The 20,802-nt window shown below is 34.6% G+C and overlaps 4 protein-coding genes across 5 annotated transcripts; 2 read left to right on the top strand and 2 right to left on the bottom strand.

Moving 5' to 3' along the window:
• The first annotated feature begins 434 nt into the window (after nucleotides 1-434).
• LOC140840581 (HMG-Y-related protein A-like) lies at nucleotides 435-1,765 on the top strand. The gene is made up of 2 exons (XM_073207763.1): nucleotides 435-580; nucleotides 1,084-1,765. Exons 1-2 carry the CDS (start codon nucleotides 530-532, stop codon nucleotides 1,510-1,512), a joined length of 480 nt encoding a protein of 159 aa, XP_073063864.1. The 5' UTR covers nucleotides 435-529; the 3' UTR covers nucleotides 1,513-1,765.
• A 1,701-nt stretch (nucleotides 1,766-3,466) lies between these two features.
• Nucleotides 3,467-8,447, bottom strand: LOC140841768 (transmembrane 9 superfamily member 3). The gene is made up of 7 exons (XM_073209431.1): nucleotides 8,168-8,447; nucleotides 7,251-7,291; nucleotides 6,549-7,134; nucleotides 6,327-6,464; nucleotides 6,066-6,222; nucleotides 4,477-4,961; nucleotides 3,467-3,855 (listed from the first exon to the last, which is right to left on the bottom strand). The coding sequence occupies exons 1-7, from the start codon at nucleotides 8,311-8,313 to the stop codon at nucleotides 3,636-3,638; spliced, it is 1,773 nt and encodes a 590-aa protein (XP_073065532.1). The 5' UTR covers nucleotides 8,314-8,447; the 3' UTR covers nucleotides 3,467-3,635.
• Nucleotides 8,448-10,143: 1,696 nt separating this feature from the next.
• Nucleotides 10,144-11,083, bottom strand: LOC140840582 (ubiquitin domain-containing protein 7SL RNA1-like). Its single transcript, XM_073207764.1, has one exon. It carries the CDS (start codon nucleotides 11,036-11,038, stop codon nucleotides 10,244-10,246), a length of 795 nt encoding a protein of 264 aa, XP_073063865.1. The 5' UTR covers nucleotides 11,039-11,083; the 3' UTR covers nucleotides 10,144-10,243.
• A 1,628-nt stretch (nucleotides 11,084-12,711) lies between these two features.
• On the top strand, nucleotides 12,712-15,787 carry LOC140841769 (uncharacterized). Of its 2 annotated transcripts, none has more exons than XR_012120268.1 (3): nucleotides 12,712-13,175; nucleotides 14,080-14,477; nucleotides 15,360-15,787. XR_012120268.1 is itself a non-coding variant. In XM_073209432.1 (3 exons), the coding sequence occupies exons 1-3, from the start codon at nucleotides 12,876-12,878 to the stop codon at nucleotides 15,509-15,511; spliced, it is 690 nt and encodes a 229-aa protein (XP_073065533.1). In that variant the 5' UTR covers nucleotides 12,716-12,875; the 3' UTR covers nucleotides 15,512-15,787. The 2 variants fall into 2 exon arrangements, 1 of the variants encoding a protein (XP_073065533.1); XM_073209432.1 differs by having other exon boundaries at nucleotides 12,716-13,175; nucleotides 14,080-14,317.
• Nucleotides 15,788-20,802: the final 5,015 nt, after the last annotated feature.

A 20,802-nucleotide genomic window follows, 5' to 3' on the forward strand; every position in this document is an offset into this window, starting at 1 on the left:
CGTCTAATAGATAAAGATTTATTAGACCATCTCACCGAAAATCTACTATAATATTATTATACATAAACGTAACATTTCTTAATTTATTGGAGCTTTGTAAAAAAAATGTTTTCTCTCGAGAAATACTCGATAAAAAAAATTTATATAATATAATACTCTTTCCCTCCCTCCAGCAAACCACCCCCGACACCCTGTCCCCCTCCATGTCATCGATTCTCGTGAAACCATTTCGACGCATTTCATCAGTTGATCATCACAACCTTTACGCAAATCAACCGTCCATTGCTCTCAAAAACAGCACTATTTTTTTTGTAAAAAAAAATTTATTTTTACTGGAAGTGTACTTTATTTTATTTTATTATTTTTTTAAAAAATAATAAGCCTACTTTATTTTATTTTATTCATATTTCACGTATTAAACCCTCGGAATAATTTTGTCGATAAGTTCTTTCAAACAGATTTCTTTCACTGTAAAGCTGTCCCTTTCGTCTGTTTGCTTTTTCTCTCCAACTTCAAAGCTTTCGCTTCAATGGCAACCGAGGAGCTCGGCAAACCACCGTCACTGCCTTCATACCCACAGGTGAAAGTGTCGAGTTTCGTACTCTTACGCTTTTGCTTCTTAATTTTTAAAATATACTTTTCTTCCTGCTTATAATATTTTCTTTAATAATTTGTTGATTCTTTTGTTTTGGGAAGAATGTTGGCGATTCTCATGTTTTTGGAGAACCCCGTTTTTTTCGATTGTTCTTGGAACCATCATTTTGTGTTTTCGAGTGTTTTTTTATTTGCACTTGGGGTAATTATGAATGTATGTGCATATGCATGCACTTCTAACCGAATCTTGGTTATGATTACTCAATATTTCGTAAAGAAATGGATTTTAGATCTTTGGTCCTGGCTTGAAAATGGTGCTCAACTTTTTAGGAAAAAGAAGGACCTTTACTTTGTATCAAGTTTGAGTGTTCATGAAGATTTCAACTTTTGTACCCTTCTGATTGTACTATCATGTCGTTGCACTTCTGGAAGTGAAAAATTGTTCAGAGATATTGCTAACATAAGGGATTTTGATTTTCATCTTCTCAGATAATTATGGAAGCACTGGATGCCCTGCAACAAGGAGGAGCAAACAAGTCATCTATAACGAAATTCATGGAGTCGAAATACGGAGAAATGCCAGCTGGGCATGCTAATTTGCTATCGGATCACCTGAACAGGATGAAAGACAATGGGGAGCTTCTACTGATCAAGAACAACTACATCAAGGCGGGCCCTGATGCCCCGCCCAAACGTGGTCGTGGCAGGCCTTCGAAGCCGAAAGATCCTTTACCGGAAGGGGCTGTCCCTGCTCCTCCTCGACCACGGGGCCGCCCAAGAAAAGATCCCAATGCGCCTCCTGCCCCCAAGAAACCAAAGCTTCCACCAGGGCCACCAAACCTTTCCAAGTCTGGAAAACCAAGGGGGCGGCCAAGAAAGGTGAATCCCGAGCTGATGCAGAATGGTGTAGAGGCTTGAGAAAATTTGCAGGTCGACTTGTTCTGGTTCTTTAACTTTAGATGTTTATGTACTTCGATAGCTGTTTTAATTGGAGGATGGTTCTAGATTTCCATGTTTATGTGTTGTGTATTTGGCTATGGTTAGTGTACATCAGGTACGTTCTTGTTTAATTGTAGTTGTTTTAATAGGAGAGAGGTCCAGTGCAGCAGTTTATGGGGTTGACTTGGTTTTATGATTTTTGTACTCGTGATGAATTTAATGTCTTTCTTGACGCTGTTGCTTGTGGATCAGGTTTGTCTTAATCCAAGGAATAGTTCATTTGATGATCCTATAAAATAAATCAGTGCTAAGTAAATGGTAATCTTGTTGTGATGGATGTTGAATTTCAAAATTTCTATTCTTACAATATATCAAAATTGGATCAGAATGTTAAAAATCGTTTTGTTTTGTTGTCGTGGAATGGCATCAATCTTGGGAACAAAATATTTTCTATTTGCAAGAACCACTGTTTGAAGTTTGATTTAAGCTAATGGGATTGTAGTTTCAAAAGTTCTGGACAACATTTATGTGGTTATGGTTTCCTTGGACAAGAACATTCCTTTTTATGGTGCTATGCACTTTGGTCCACCATGGAATCTTGATTGCCAATAAGCATTAAATGAAGATTTCAAATTTTGAAGCCTTTTGTTTTTACATGTGAAGTAGATGTTTGTCCAGCGTCATGTCGTTTATGTTTCAGTTTTCTGTCGTCCACATTTGATCCTCCGCAAAGATAGCCGATCGGAACTAAATCAACTATGGAATGTTTGATTTCATTTTAGTATATAATCATAATTCGGGATCATGATGAGCTTCATCCAACTCAAAGTACTTGAAATATTTTACTGGCAGAGCATGTATATATACATATTGACGAGTTAAACTCTCGTTACTTCTGATTTGAGTAAATAATAATAGTAGAAAATTTATATAATAATAATTCGATTATAGAAATACTTTTCTAGCTAGGTAGACAAATAAATTTACTTTTTCAACAAATTATCATGGATCAACATGATCTGAAAACCAGCGGGAATGTAGATGAACAACCTAGCACATGAATTTCGGCGAGCTCTAATTATAACAAGTTTAACTTCAGGCTTTAGTTCTTAAGTTGATGTGCAGCTCGTGAACTTGAATAGCCACTTAATGAGCTCAGCTTGAGCCTTTCGATGTGCAGCTGGCGAACTTGAACTTGGGGTTCGCTTATCAAAAAGGCTCAAGCTGCAAGCTCGAATAGAGCTTATATATACTCAGCTCATATATGATATAGGATAAATTTATCAAAAACCAGAAGCTCGAGCACAAATCAAGCCAACCCAACAAGATAAAAGGCAAGCCTTAAATCCCTGCTAGTTGGGCTCTGACAAATCTCAAACACACAACTTTCAAAGACCAGATTTCTATCTTGGAATAAGGCAGTGCAAGCGGCATTAGGTTCAAAGAAACGCGTTCCAGTGGGTAGCAAAACTGGGTATTGCGAAATGAACTTGAAATGAACTGAAATGAACGTTTTATTCTTAATTAATCTTTATCTTTTATTTAAATTAAAAATTAAGAATTTTGTATTTCTACACTAGTTTGATTTGATACAACTGATTGGTGCTGAAGACACGTGAAAAACAATACTGAGACAGAGTGTTGATCGAAGAGTGTTCTTCTATTGTTCTTAAGCAATTTCGGTCTATGCATCTAGTTTTGATTTTTGTTTATTTTGATACATTTTAATTTCTTGGAGTGTCAAAAAATTTGGTTTTATTATTTTGATTAATATTATTTTGGTGTAAACGTTTACGTATTTTTCTAGCGAATTTTTGTCATGAGACATTGCACAAATATTCATACTTGTGCATAATTTAAATCTGATATCTATTTATTCAAGTTATACTTGTGTGTTAAATATTAATTTCTTATATATTTATGATCAAGAGCGACAACTAACAGAAATAAGTAACCTTTGAAGAGTGACTCTGAAAGACGACACTAGAATCTCCCATTTGAGAAGGCCCATAGTCCTCAACGTTACTCTTTCATTGTAAATTGACTTGCAATAGTTATCAAACATTACGTAGAATGACACGGTCCAATGACTCAACTTACAGCTACTCGCATTTGATCGAGCGGTAAATGTGTCTGACAAAAAACAGTGCTGCACGGAATCCGACTGTCCCCAGCATAAGGAAGAAGCCGTAGCAAACACAAGCCATGTACCCAAAGAAAAATGAAGTTTGCATAAAGCCAGACATGTCTGAACGTGCATAAAAGTAATACAAGCAGTATCCATATATGAACAGCCCAGTAGATCCACCGCACAGAAAGGACCTGCAAAATTATCCCATCAATCAAATCAGTAAGTTTCTCGATAGGTAAGAAACTATGGTAAGATAACTTAGATGAGGCTCTCACGAGGTAATCTCATGAATAACTCACGCACAAGTAGGTTGATATAAAATAATAATTCAGGTTAATCGAGTAGAAATCCTTATACAATGACGAGACCTAATAATATGGAGAAACCACCAAAATCAACCCTAAAATGTTTGCTCAATCATGTGGATGAGAAAAATGAATGATAAATGAGAGATTCACAAAACATAATACAGGGTTTCCTCACATTTCATATTATCGGTGGTTTCAAGACGAGTTTAGGGTATCCCCATGCATCGAGTTAGTAATGAATAGTGAAGCATTAAAATCTTCTTAATAGGATAAAAATAGGGTTCATATGGATTAAGCCCATTAGTAATTTGAACTTTGATCACACAATCGCATCTAAACTGATGCGCTATTCTAGCGAACTAACATGATCTACATATCAATGAGAACTATTTAGCTGTGGCTGATTAGATCTGACTTTAGCAATTGATGCGTATAAGCATAAAGGATAACAAATCCCAACAATAAATATAACAAAAACCTGAAAACAAAGAAAGCATGTTATACCTCCACCACCATTCATGGTCCTCAGCAGCAAGCTGGAAATAAGTCAATGCCACAGTGATAAAGGCTGTAACGATCAAAAGGATGATGAAGACTATAAATAAAATACTATAGATGGTGTAAATCCTATGGCCCCATATACTGGCAAATATGTAATAGAGTTCAATGTATATGGCACTGAAAGGCAAGAATCCAGCCATAGCCATCTGAGGCAGAGTCCCACGATACCAAGGTAGAGATGGTATCTCTCTGGGATATTTTGTGGTGCGACACGGAGCTTGGAATTCAGCCTTGCTATTCTTTCCAGCAATCCCTCCCATGACTAACAACGGTGATGTCACAAGAGCCCATATAAGAAAGATGACAACAATGGTACCAAATGGCAGTGCCGCTGTGGCACTGTAAGCAATTGCAACAGTATTAAGGAAGCAGAATGCAAGAAATAGTGGTCCGCAAAATAGACTTCCAGTCAACAAAAGATTCCGAACCTATAGGTTGAAAGAGGAGGCATCAGACCAACATCTTTTGAAGTCTATAACATCAGAGTCTTTCTCCATTTTCTTTGTTTAATTTAATTGTAAACAAATCAAAGAGGCATTTTCCCATCAAACAAAACTAAAATCAACCCAAAACAACTTGCAGGCATTAACAATCTTAATTAATCTGTAGTTCGCTTCCAGTGATGGCCAACAAAATGGAGTCTAAATAACCGGAATGAATTTTCATAGGACGAGAGAAAAAATATTAAAGCAGCTCTACCATGCAGATCTACCTCCAGAATCCAAGCAAATCACACTCTCTTCTATCCCAGACCCCCACCAATACCCCACCCTAGCACCAGTAGGTTTTTAAATAATCATTATACAAATAAATAGGTTCTTTAGTCAAACAAGCTACCTCACGTTCTAGTCAAATTGGGTCAACATAATAAAAGATTAAAAAAACCACACACAAAAAAGTGAAGCTGTATATCCCAATAAAGTAACTAGCATCTAGTTTGATCATTCCATCATGATATACTAGGTTTAGTCACGAAAGACTAAGTTTACTTTTGTGCTAAGTATTGCAAAAAAGAACAATTTCTGGTCTGCCCGTTCATAAGGCTGAACAAGTTCACTCAGCACAAACTAAAGGGCCTACTGACCTAGGCGGCTAGGCTTGAACGCGTCACGTTCAGAAACATGTCAATCATAGGCCCAGCAATTCCCATTGACAAGTTTAGCAACTATATCTTGTTTTAGGTAAATTCACATTGAAAAGTTTCGCAACTATGTATCCTTTATTCAGTTAAGTAGACTGAAGGTTGAACGGATCAACTAAGTCACAATGAGTCAATATGGATGCAAATCCTTACTGGACGCCTAACAGTAACATCTAATATGTGACTAAAAACTCAACATTGTAAGGCATGCAATAATAACAACAAATCCTTGAAATCAAAAGATAAAGTTTCTTCTTTTAATATTTAATCGGTTAAATATATTTACTACTACACACATTTCAGTTAGATTTTAATCTGTGCTAATGTCGTTAAACTGATCGTATAGCTGAATCAAAGTCAATTTCAAAAGGACACGGAAACCCTTACATACCCAGTTTTTCCCTTCCAGTTGGCCATAGAAAGAGGCAGCCGTATAGCCAGCGATCCCTGATGTAAGTGCATAAATGACAACCAAAGCAGTGAATAGAGCTCCGCGATTGTAAGGATAAAATACACCAACCAATGCAAGTATGAAAATGAACACCGTGCTGCGGATAATATAAACAAACACAAGATTTCAACATTTTGTGATAAACAATCTGAAACTGATCCTTAAGTCTGAGAGAAGAATGCAGCTAATTGATATACTTACAGAGTAAACAGCTGGCTCCCAGAACCAAGGCATGCAGCGAATAAAGATTTGTACTTGGGATACCTGAATACATCACCATGTATGTACTTCCAACCTGTTTCCTCTTGGTCATCAACTGCCTCCTCATCATGAGCATACCTTTACAAGGATAGAATAATAAAAACAACATTCAACACGAAAAATATTCCAACTCTGAGAAATAGATAACTAGAATGTGCTCACTTGACAAAATCATTCTTAAGAACTCGCATGAGAATAGTAGCGAGAAAACCAGTCAGAAGAAGAACTGTCACACATGAATTGATTATTGAGAACCAATGTATTTCCAAGTGACGAGGCTGTGAAGAAGACTGTGAATACTTTTCCATTCTCTTCTCAAAAGGAGTTTCTGTTTCCTTCCATTTTACAGTGTACATGAACTCAACGTCAACTTCCTTATCCTCAGTTACATCTACAAGGGCACTAGGGTCAGCTCGTGCATTTATTTCAATAACACGATCCTTATTGTAGAATATTTCAAAATGAAGATGCTTGAATAGATGATATTTGAACTCGCTGGGATCAGATTTTCCTTCTTTATCAACTTTCCCCAAGAAACCCCAGAGGGGTAAGTCATCATAGTACATTTGGAAATAGTAGTCTTTTGATATCGCACTTCTGAATTTCGAAACTTCGTCCTTAGTTAACTTCTGTTTGCAAACAACTTCAGAGTCTTTATCTTGCAAAAAATCTAGCTTATATGGGGCACTGACAAGTCGATCGCCATTCAAAACTTCCCCCAGGGCTTCTTTCTTCTCTTGCACATCACCTACCAAGGAGATTCCACCAACGACAAGATATTAGTTCATAAAAACATTTCCAACCAGTACATCTTAGCAAATCATAATTAAAGAAAACAAAGAAATTAAATGATAAGAAGCAAACCTGGGGAACAGAAAGGAAGATCAAAGTACCGGTATGTTTCACTGGCACAAGAAACAAATATATCAGTCACTGATGCATCATAATAAAATAGTTTTTATATTTACATATATTCCCGATCAAACTCCACTCAGAAGTCAGAACGCTGACAAAATGAAGAAAAACGATCATGTATTGGAGCACCGCACATATCATAGCTTCCAAAGTGTTTTCACCTATATTTTGATTGGAGACAGTGTATGCGTTAAATATAATCTTGGTTTTTCCTAACAAATAAATGACAATGCAATCATTCAAAACTCATGTTTGTTTTCATAGCTATCTCCTGTTTAAGAGATTCCATAGAACTTGTCTATTTTCTTCACGATGTGCCCACGAAGTTTTAAAACTTCAGGAACCGTGATAATTGATGATTAAAGAGAAGGCCTCTGTATGATCAATCCAGGAATTTTTCTCAATCCCTCGGCAATGCAGTGAAATAGAAACCAAATCCAAAAGAACAAAAAATAAAATCCATTAGGCAGCCTCCAAAATCAAATCTTGCAGCAGATTCCGCAACTCAATACAAATGCACAAACCGTAAGCATATTCTCATGCAATCAACGGAAAATTGACGGGGCAAAATAATCTATCAATGAAAAATCAGAAGAATACCTTCCTTAACAAAAGAAGTCAGTCCAACTTAACAAACAATCTAAATCCAGCAATGTCAGTCACGAACAACAAGATCCTACTCCACTCCAACCTCACAAACCCAAAAAACTCAATCGATACAAATTAACGCCAATTTCCCAACCCCAGAGCAAAACGGTGATCAAATCCCCGAAAAGAAGACCAATAACAGATCGCACAAACCCAATACAAATAACCCACAAGGCTGCCGAAACAATAACTAATCAATCAGAAAGAAAGGGTTTCACCTAGGATTATGAAATGGCCCGACTTTATTAGCATAGAGCGGCACCGGATCTCGGAGTTTGTACTTGTGATCCGACGCATCGGACCTCACCGTGACCACGGCGCACAGCAGGAGCAAAACGACGGCGAACCAAGCCCCTCTCTCCATTTTCACGCGAGCGTATTCGAAGGAGGATCGCAAGATTTCAATGTTGAGATAGTGAAGTAGCGAGTTGACAAAGGAGATCTCGATATATGGCGAATGAGAGGGTTGCTTCGGTATTTCTCACAGAAGAGTTGACAAAAACTTAGGGGCTCATTAACGGAATTAGGCAGGTAATTAACACTTCGGAACCCCTCGGTTGTTCCCTTAGCAAACCATTTTCTTTTACAAATTTTAATTTTATTCTATACTATATTATTAAAAAAACATACCATTTCATATTCATAACTTTTATATATAGATATGACACAATTTTTTTTACTATTTTATCTTTGTACTCTTTGTTGGTTAATTTTGCTGGTGTATATGTATTGATAATTTTCGTATATATGTTTATATTTTTCTGATTTTTTCTCTCACTTATCTCTAGATTATCTGAAACTTCAAAATATTTTAGTATATATTATCTAATTATTAATTTATAAATATCACATCTTAATAAAATACATATATTTTTTACACAAAAATTGTCACGCAAACAAATTTTATATGATATATATCATGTGTCACGGAACACTGATATTCATCATATTTATCGTGGAAAAAAGTGGGATGCTTTACATTCGAGTTGTTAAATATTTTTTGGTCGGATCTGAGTCAAATTGTAGCTTAAGTTCAATTTCGACTCGAAATATTCAAACATGATCATTATTCAATTTATTATTCGAAAATAAGAGTTAAAAAACTCGGAATGATATGTATATTTAATATATTATATATTAAATTTCGTAAAATATTAAAAATTTGTGAATGACTCGAGAAATATCAAACAAAATAATTTCGTCCTGGAACACGTACCTCTTCGCAATAGGTAATATTTATTATATGCTTGATTGATGGATTTCATTCGTAATGATCGAATTGATGATATGTGAATTTGGATCATTGATGTATTTTAGTTGGAAAAATAGATTTGATGGATGAATTTCAAATTACAAGTGTTTTGAATGTGTTTTAAAACTTGTCACAATCTATCTATTCTATTCAATTTGGTTAATTAATTTTCCAGAAATATCACTAATTAAATCCTTATTTTATTTTGAACTCCCCTTAAACTTATCTCTAATAATATTATATCACTAATCCATGGAGGTTATAAACCACCATATCTATAATAAATATCATCCTATTTTTAATTTTCAAATATTTTGTTTTGATATGTAATTATCAGTCTTCAACTAAGCGAAACTTTATAAACAAACATTTATTAAACTTATAATATATAAAAAAACTGAGATTGTTACATATTGCGTACGCTATTTACTATTAAAATAGGCAAAAACTTGTTTGAGACGATCTCACGAGTCATATTTTGTAAGACGGATATCTTATTTGAGTCATCCCTGAAAAAGTATTACTTTTTATGCTAGAGTATTATATTTTATTGTGAATATCTGTAGGTTGACTCGTCTCACATATAAAAATTCGTGAGACCGTCTTATAAGAGACATACTCATTAAAATTATATAACTTGTGATATGTAAATTACTTTAATTTTATCTATTTAGAAATCAATTTGAAATTCAACATCTAAGATTCTTCAATCAAGAGCGACCTAAAAATACATGATGAATTTTTTTTATTATAGTTCCATCGATTTACATGTTTTAGGTCACAATATAGATCAAAGATCAAAGACCAAATTAAAAACACTAACATATTTCATACGATAATTTTTAAATATGACAACCATTAATCAATAAAACTAGTGCATGAGATTGAAACGTTAGCAAGAATTCTCCTTTCTGTATCAAAGAATATGGATAATGTCGACATTATAATTTACACAGAAAAAATCTCAGGAAAAAAAATTCAACCACAGTCTGAAAAATCACAGATCATTACCCGACCAAAAACTTGTTTTTTTTTTTCAAAATCAAGATCCACCGGAAACACTCCCACTAAAGATCTCGATTGTATCCTCTTTTCCAACATGATGCCACCTGAAAGACTTATCATCGTCCATCACATTTTGTTTGTAGATAAAGAAATACCCGTCTTTGGGAAGATCAAGCTTCATTTCTTCTTCCAGCTTCTGCAACTTTGGCCTCAGCTCGCCAACATCTTCCCACGGATTAACTTCCAACGTGACTCTCTTAGTGCCATGTTTAGTGAGGACGAAGATCTTCAACTTCCGCGGTCTAGTCACAGCATGCACAGATGACCCCGTTGAAGTGGTTTCCGGAGATGCCTGGACGAGGACGTTGAGTTCTGAATTATCGCCGAGCCCGCAATCTTGAAGGGATCGACGATCATGCAACTCGAACCCATTCGCATGGATAACAAGTCTACTAACCGGGATGCCTTCAATCTCCTGGATTTTCTCTTTCAACCCTCGAATGCTTTCGGTAACATTCATTCTAACCGTGATCCCAACCTTGGAAGCCGGCATCTTCAGAAAGAGGTGGATCTTGGACGACGAAAGGCTTTCGTCGTTCATGACGTTGGGATCCGGAGCGATCAGCAGCTCGATCCGGGATCGATCAAGGATTTCGGAGTAGTGTACATTGAGTTCATCTTTCAGGACGTCGCCGTCGAAACTTAGGGTTTGCCTGGCTACGGGGATTCCTTGATATTTTTCAACCTTTTCCTTGATTTCCAGCACCGTATCGAAGTAGCCCACTTCGACGAAGAAAGGTTTGCCTCTATTTGGTACGAAGAACAGATCCATCAATCCTTCATTGATGAAGAAATTTGTGTGATTTGCTCGGGAAGAGAGCTTTATCTGGCAGTTGAAAGAGATCGAATCGAACAGGTATATATATATATGCATGGTTGCAACAGAACCCGAGATTAATGGACGAGTTAACAGATAGATACAGATATAGATTGCAGCGTTTCAGTAATATCACGTGCCAAAAGAGAAGATGTTATACTACTAAATTACAATTAATCAATTAAATGTTTATATATATTATGGTAATGGTATCGTGATTTTGGATTTTTTCAAGAAATTATGTATCAAATTATATTTTATTTTAATTTTTTTTGAATTATTATATTTGATATTATATACTAAATGATAAATTTAATTTGAAAAGTACTACTGCTAACGAAGATATGATTCATTTATTTTGTTTCCACTGTCAATTCTCACTTTGCTATATTACAAGTCAATCAGACTTATTTCTGACTACTTTTATGCTATTTGAATATTTGAACAAATTTAATTACTACAATTTTCAAAGTGTAATATCTGTTATGTTATTTACAATTTCTAGAATAAAGTGCATTCAAATAAAATGGACTAAATAGCTTATTGTTGTGTTTAAGACATAATCATGTTAGATTTGCGAATCGAATTGTGGCCATCGTTATTCAATTTTTCAAACGTATGTTGACTTGTCTTTTTATTTTCGTCATTTAACTTATTAAATATGTATCTTAGTTCGTGGATTATTTTTTTTATTAGTTCTAAGTTTTTTATTATCAAAACATTAACAAAACAAGAAAGCCAATTTACATATAGCCAAAGTAAATTGAAAGAGCTATTGAATGTTGTATGAGTAAGAAAGTGTGAATGACCGACGATACATATATTTGCTTGATCGACACAAAATGAATGACTAGGAATATAGAATTAACTTCAATAGCTAATACACCAATATGGCCGGTGTCCAAATATGGGTTGAGAACTAAACGAACCGCCTCTTTGGCATCAGAATAAATACAAACATAAGAAACAACCATATGTAGACAAAGATCCATATCACATTAACGAATAGCCAAAATTTCAGCTTTAAGGTCTAAGGACACTACCGAGATTACATATGATAAGCGCATGGACACCTCTAGTTACTTTCTGTAACTCGAGATTTACTGACTTGATGTTATGAATGCCTAACTTTAAATTTTTTTTTATCAAAACATTAACATATCACCGAAAAATACTGACGTTTCATCAATACTCCAACAAAAATTTTCAAGGTGTTGTAATTTATGTTAATGTATATTTATTGTTTGAAAAAAAAATTGTATATGTATTCAGTTTGGGATGCACGTAGAAAGTAATTGTTCAATGGTGCAGTTGAACCTATAAAATCTAGGCAAAAATTTTTGTGAGACGGTCTCACGGGTCGAATTTGTGAGACGGATCTCTTATTTGGGTTAACCATGAAAAAGTATAACTTTTTATGCTAAGAGTATTACTTTTTATTGTGAATATGAATAGGGTTGACCCGTCTCACAGATTAGTATCCGTGAGACGGTCTCACATGAGACACACTCTAAAATCTAATATTATGGATAATAAAATTATTATATATTTATGTACTATTTATAATGTTTTTAGATATTTAATTATTATTTAAATAAATAAAATATGCCACGTGACGAGAAGGATCAAGAACATAGAAGATAAATAAATGTTCATGATCTTGAACGACGTGTTCCGATTTCATCTCTCAGACATCGCAAAACCAAATTTCCACCAAAATGGAATCAATCCTACACTGATGACCCTTGATTATTAGTCTCCAGATATCCACGCAGCGAGTGTGAGAAGAAATATGACGGAGTACGATGATGTTAAAACGCCCAATGGGATCTCGATTGGTGGTGACGATGCACGGGATAGTGAACAAGAAGCACCGGATTTGACCCTCTACACAGTTGTCAACCGTTTGATTGCTGCCATCTTCTTCCCCGATTCAGATTCGGGGTACGCTTCGGTACCGCTGCTGCAGAGGATCAAAGCCTCCCTCTCCGATAATATCCCTCTGCTTCGCGACGCGTCGAGGAACACTGCTGCCCATATTCTCGCCTGGACTCGCCGCGGCAGCCCTCTCCGTGCGCTTTTCGTAGTCTCCGTGAGTATATTTGTTCCTAAGCATTCTGTCTGCTGCTTTCCGGATTTGGGTACTAAATTAATGATCTTGCCGCTGTTATTGTTTAGCTAGCTTAATTCATTGACTGTCTAGCAATTTTCTAGTAAGAAGCTATCAAGACTCGTGATTTTCCTTTTATGAGAATGGGTTCGTTGCATTTTACTCCCTCAGACCATGACTCGTGACGACTTTGCCAATCGCTTCATTAATTGTATCAGATTGCCGCTCCATTTAGTCAACCACTACCATCTAATCTGTTTTGCAGTTATTGTTCAATTTTTTTGGTAAAATTACTACTTCACTAATCTAAACTTTTAAAACTGTAGATATTACAAACCTTGTAACTTTTGGCAGCCCAACAATTGATTGTTTTCATACCATTGTTTCTGCCAGAAATTGGGAGTTCTACAATATCCTTATGATATTCATATGTTTCAATTTATTATCCTTACATCATCTACACTCTATTATTTAATTCCATGAGCTGAGAAGTATTTTAACATTTAAATGAGATAATAATATTAGCTTGTCTGATCTCATGACAATTGCTCGTCTGTTTTTGCGTCATTTGGTATTTTCTATCAAAACTTCATTCAACAAGTAAGCTTATGATAGGATTCTGGAGCTGGTGTTCTTAAGTAAACTTCATTCGTGGGAAAGTCTTCATCACGACTTTCCTTGGTTTGATTAGATTTATACTATCTTAGAGGAAAGGCTCAATTCCCCTCAAAGTACCTGAGTTTCAGCTACATATATAAACGTTGGAGTCCCCTTAGACTCCTGTTCCCTATTGCTCGGCCGTGTTATTAAAAAAAAGTTTCATTACTTTTAGAATATGTTGTTTTATTCAGTATGATGTTTTCATTTGGATGCTGAATTGCTGCAGGTTGGGACAATTGCTTTTCTCTCCTTGATAGGATTGTCGGTGTTTCTCCTTTTCTTTGTTGCAGCAACCTTCAATGCTGTTGTGATTTCTCTTCTTATGTCTTTAGCAGCAGCTGGAGGATTCTTGGCTCTATTTTTTACCTGCATTGCAGCCATTTATGTTGGGGCATTAGCTGTGGCTGTATTTGTAATTTCCACAACCACAATTACTGCGGTTATTGCTGTTCTTATTGCTACAGGTACTGGTACAATTCTGTTTTTGTTGTCTTTTATATTACTTTGAGTAAAGCTAATGACAGCAGACAGCAAGTCTTGTTTTGCACTCCTTCCGTCGTGTCTTAAGAAATAGAATGAAGCAAACTTGGGAAGATTTATAGGTTCTGTCATGAATGCTGCCAGGTATCTACCTATACTTGGCATTTTAGAAAGCGAGAATGGCAATTCTGCAAATGGCTTATTTACATGATATTAGCTATTGATCTTCTTCACTCCTGGATAGATTATTGTAGGAAAAATCACATAAAGCTGAAATAGGTTAAGTTAGCCCTTTCTGCCAATCATTGTGGCATCAATAGCATGTTACTTGGCCAACTTAGAAATCCTCAATCAGTTCAACTGTTCATATCACTGCGTGATAAATACACATGCATATAGCGACCTCTCTAGCTTTTGCAAAAACCACAAGAAGAGAAAATGGGACCTGCAATTTTTATGTCAGTGAAATGAAGTTCATGAAAAATATTCAGATTGTGATAAATGAGAACCTCAGACCATGTCATATTACATATTTGTATTTTAAGTGGTAATCTGAGTTAAGTTTTTCGTATTTATGTATACTTATTTATTTCTGAATTGTTGGGCACAGCATTGGTAGTTTGCCAAAATTTAGTCTCATACTCCGAGGGTGAAAACATAAATTTGGATGACAAAGTAAGGACAATTGATGAAGACAGTATTTTGTTTTGATTGTAGGAGGAAGGAGAAAACATTGAAATCTATGCACTCAAGTCCTCTAGAATTCTAGAGCATACAACCAGGTTTATTTAGCTAAAAAAATACTGAATTCACACAACATATCAGATCATTGTAGAGAGCACACAATCAAGTTTATTATCACAGGATGACTTTACGACGTATAATATCTTACATTTGGTAACACTCGGCTTAGTTCTGTTGGATCGAAGTTAAGACTTTACTGCAATTTCACTCGCGTTTTAATCAGGAGTGAATCTGTATCTTTTTCCATGTATGATTCATACTCATTGATCATTCTATGAACAGGTTGGATTGGATTCTTTTGGACCTTGTGGCTGGCAGCTAAGAAAAGCCTCGGTCTGGGAAAGCGATTCTTCTACATAACGGGTTCTGCAGTTTCATCTTACTCTAATAGTCGGCATGCCCCAAGCCAAAATTCATCCAAGAAAGCCGATTGAAGATCTCTTAGCCTATGATCGTGTGGATATGGATGTGCATGCAATATGTAAGATTTATCTTCGTATTGCAGTGTTCTTGATCGTTTGCCAATAATACTGCTGGTGAAATGGCTCATCTTTTTATGTACGAAATGCGAGGGAAAAAACAGCTCTCTGTGTTTTGCGCTTGGATAAAAATTGTACTTGTTCCATGTTCTTTCTTAAACTTTTGTCCTTGTAAATGTGTGACAAATATTAAGATAATTATCACCGGCCTCTTAAGGCATGGTTTAGTTACTTGCATTCCTATAATTAATATCCCACTATTTTTTTACTTGTATAAATAAGTACCCATAGGATCCATTTCTTGAAGTGGTGTGAAAATCTTCACAACTTTTCCAATTTTTCCAAAAGAACCACCCAACTCACACTCGAGAACCTCGTGATAGGAAGGAAAATCGTTATTCAGATTTAATTCATGACCTAATATTGAGATTTAATTAAGGGACTGATATGATCAGCCCTGAAAAACCATGAAATTTAGTGCGTTCATTCTATGATTGTAGCTTTGTCTAGAACTGCTTCAAACGCATTGATATAAATTCTGTTGTTAAATCGGATCCTTTTCAAACTATGCGGTGGAATTTATAGATTTGATTTGCGAAAAGATTTAATGGATGAAACTCTAACGACATTAGTCATGAGTATATTTGAAATCCATCAAATTGCATAACTTGATATTAAGAGAAGTTTTTCTTGATTGTGTAACAAAACTAAGAAATTTGAAACATATTAATTCAAGCATAACTTATTCGTTTTTGTTTAAATTATTGTACCTCATACTATTCACGCCGATCAATTTTGGGATGTAATTGGTTCTCTCGATCGAGACAAGCTATGGCTATTGCTAGTGGTTTAAGTTTCATTCGTGTATCGACTACAATTAGAAATACTCGAGTTTACAGATGGTTTATGATCACGAGGCCTGATTTTCTTTTCTTTTTTTAAAAACAGATTTTTTAAGTTTGGGGAATGCTACAGATGACATAATATTAAAACTGTGTAATGTTAAATAAAATATTATTTCATGAGTAGGTCTCTTGTGAGACGGTCTTACGAATCTTTATCTGTGAGACGGGTCAACCCTACCGATCTCTATAATAAAAAAGTAATACTCTTAGCATAAAAAGTAATAATTTTTCATGATGATCCAAATAAAATATCTATCTCACAAAATACGATCCGTGAGACCGTCTCACACGAGTTTTTACCTTATTATATTAGGTATTAGGTCATGTTCATGTATAAAATAGTGTTAATTTCTGAATTGCAATTTATTTGTATCCAAACACTACCAAAAAAAAAAAAAACAAAATTAGCGACGGTCAAACCGTTGCTAAAACCATCGCTAAAAGAGTAAAGCGACGACGGTTTAACGAACCGTAACTGGAACTAAGCATCGCCTTCCTGAAGCGACGGTTTAAAGTTTCCCTGCGTCTCATCAGGTTAATATAGCTAGCGCCCATAAAGAAAAGATCAGGAAAAAGAAAATGGTAATAAAAAATAACAGAATAGGAAAAATCTTTCCCTTGATCAAAATTTCAGGCATCCATGTTACAAAGCCAACACAATTTTTTTACGAATAAATACATCAATTTCAAATAGAAAGAATAATTCCTTCAAAAAAAAAAAGAATAATTAATGAATACGTATAAGATTTCCCTGTACTTGTATCCTGTTTCTTTCGGCTCCTTACCCATCTACACATATTTTTGACCTTGACAGTTAATCGATTTTTTATTTAAAAAAAAAAAGAAACTTGTCAACCACAACTTAATTAATCTACACTATAGAACTAACTTCTTTTATAATCACCCTTTCTCTCATAGTTGTAGAGTGCATCAATCCTTTTCTCTGCAACAGTTTCGACCAAAACCCTTGTTTAATATCGATGTTCATACCTTTGTTTTGATCAATGGAACGTCCCTCCTCTTTTCGTCTTCGCAACCCAAAGTTCATCGACCTACTCTTGATGACATTTTGGCCTACATACTTGAAAACCAATAGGGATTTTCTAGCTTCGGAGTCTAAACGACAAGTATAATTCACCTACCGGAGACAAATACGAGGAGTCACTCGACGAAGATAAAGAAGAAAGATAGGAACTAGAAGAAGATGACCAAGCTGATATTGCAAGATTAGAGCTTCTGGTACTACTAGATACTTTCGAAAGTCTTTCTCCTAGGCAAATGGAGCAAACCCCGGGTGATTGTTTGTGTTTGGGGTGCTTCTTGCAGGGCTGACTGCCCATGAAATTTCCTGGTTTCTTGTAATTTAACTTCGTAATCTTTTGTTTCCTTTCCATGTTTTTGTTCCCTTTTTTCCCCGATATCTTGTGCTGTTTTATGTGACAAATATTTATATATACACAAAATGGGGAGGTGGGTGGGGGTTTCGATCAAAGTTCATGTGAACTTCATAGCATGTTTCCACAAAGTCTTTTTTGACGAGGTTATGTATTTGGTTTGAAAAGTCTAAGGATGTTCAAATCTCTCTACTAGTGTGAAGACGTTATTCTTTGTTTGGCGGCGTCAAGTCTAACCGACGTCGCATACATGCACATTAATTCGTTTTTCTCAATTTTAATCACTACTAATTAGAAAAATTAATGGTCCTCTAAGTTTGCTTATTTTATATTTTAGTCCTATATTCGATTTTGATTTTGGTCATAAGCTAGCTTATGTTTTGATTTTAGCTTTTTTGTCATTGAATACTGACATTACATTGTAACCGCAATGCTTACATGGCATTCCACATCAGTATTTTCAGTGTCGCGTCAGGACTCAATGAAAAATTACTAAAAACCAAAACATAACATAATGTACATGATCAAAACTCAAAATTGAATACTTCTACGATCAAAACACAAAATGAGCAAACTTACAAGAGCATTTCGACCATTTTACAAAACCATATTCAATTTAAGGTTCCTTTTTTGAAAATTACGTGATCAGTTAATAATTGATACTATATAGACATTTGTAGCGAGAATATTTGTTCAAACCCGAAAGCTTGCATTTCTATTTGACGAAATTAATTTTGTCCCGCCACTTTAATAAAACGTGGCCGACAATTTATAAGGCAGATCTTCAAACATATCATCCCATTGTGAACTTTTTAAAAAAAAATTACCTTATGATTATGTCATATTATATTTTCATGCACGAGTCATGTGGTTGCCATCATCTATGGATTCCATTATTACGTAACTATATGCACAATCACATATATATATATATATTATGATATACATTATATTATATATGTTGACTAAAGAAATCAATGCATGATGTCGCAAATATACTTGTGATTGGATCGATGAATTTCAAATCTATCGATTTCAAATTATTCATTATCTTGTTTGGATGAACAAAAATCAAGTGCATTTCAAATATACTCCATGTTCATTAGTAATTATGGTGAGTGTCATTTAAGATTCATATATCAAAATCTTTCTAAAATCAAATACATCAATTCAAAGTTTTATAAATTTGTTCCACTCGTTGCCATGTCTTGACATTTACAAGTTAATAATAATACAAAGAAAGGTTCGAAAAAGTTTCCCTATATCCAAATAAAAAATATTAATAGTAATCGATTGAATTATTTTTGCTTCACCAAACCTCTAGCTTTTCTTGATCAAGTGGGGACTTTCCTAATAATAACGAGAAAATTATAAACTTTCAAAATGCAAGGTTCAAATAATTGCAAACGGACAGGTAGGAGCTTCGGAGAAGTTGCATCGTTCTCTCTTAAATATATTTTATATCTACTAGTGCACCGACACACGTGTTACGTGTTTGTATAATATTTTTTATAATTCATTTGATTTATATTTAAATGAAAATCAAAATATAATTATAAGAAATAGTGAAAGACTATTTTGATATATAAATTAAAAAATAAAAGAATAAAAAAAATCTTAATGAGAATTGAACCTATAGCCTAAACCCTGAGAATCAATGACTCTATCTGCTGAAATACATATAACTTGTATTAAAGTTTTTAACATTTTATTAATATATATAATCATTAAAACAGACCATGACACCAAAGTTAGTTAATTTAGGTGTCTCAAACTTAATAAAATAGTAGATATGTTTTTTAAATTAGTTATTAACTTTATCTCTTGCTTATATTAAAAATTATAATCTTGTATAATTTTTTGAAATATTTTCCCTATTAAATGTTCACGTTAATTCTCCTCAACTTTTGGGGATTATTTCATCCTACCCCTGCCGGCACTGCCTGCAGGGGTACATCCAAGGGTCAGAATTTTTTCTGGCCCAATTTTATTTTTTTTTAATTTTTTTTTTCCCCATGAGGTGGAATCTCAACCACTCATATGGGGTGTGGGCACTGCCCCCACACCCATAATCGAACTAACCAACTTTTGGACCCACCCCGATGTTATTTTTTTGCTTTGACTTTTCTTTGAGTTTGAGAATTATATACAAGATGTTAAATTCGCGCCTGGCCAATTCGATAAATTTTACTTTCGTAGACGTTGAAATGATCATATGATTTCTTTGTTTTGATTATTCGGAACTTTTAATTCTTAAAAATCTTTATTGTAAATATATCTTTTATAAATTACTTTTTTCTAAAGAATGATAAAAAAAATTATATTCGGGTGTTATAATTTTATTATAAGACAAACTAAATCATAATTTTCAAGTTCTCAAATCCTTAATTTCTCATTTTATGCATCTTTAAAATCTCTATTAACTCACCCGATGAACCCACCCAAACATCCAATTTACCTTAGCCTAGCCTCCATTCATTCCAAGAGTTTCGAAATTCCCTTAACCCACTCCTCCAAGATTTCGGTCACCCCTAAATAAAGTTTAGGGTTTCAGTCGCCTCTCGAGTTTTTGATCTCAACGAAAACTTCTTATAAATATTCTATTCCTATTTAGAAGAGGAACTAATCTTCTAGTCGTTGACCAGATTGAGAGATTGAAGAAAAGAGACTTGAAGAACGTACGTAGGAATTTACAACAAGAACTACGTCCGCTTATATATACCGTCGTAGTAGTTGGAACCAAGTGGTACACGGGATAAGGGTGGGATTGATAAATTATCTGCCTTATCCCACGTTTGGTACGTTTTTAAAAAACCTATGATGATATCATGGGTCCTTGATAAATATATTTTTAGAAGGATAAAACATCCTTAGTAAGAGGTGTGATAGTTTTAATTTAATGATAAAATATACTACTAATTAATTAATTACCCCCATTTATTTCAAT

This window comes from Primulina eburnea, chromosome 9 (genome assembly GCF_022965805.1).
Source record: "Primulina eburnea isolate SZY01 chromosome 9, ASM2296580v1, whole genome shotgun sequence".
Taxonomy (NCBI): domain Eukaryota; kingdom Viridiplantae; phylum Streptophyta; class Magnoliopsida; order Lamiales; family Gesneriaceae; genus Primulina; species Primulina eburnea.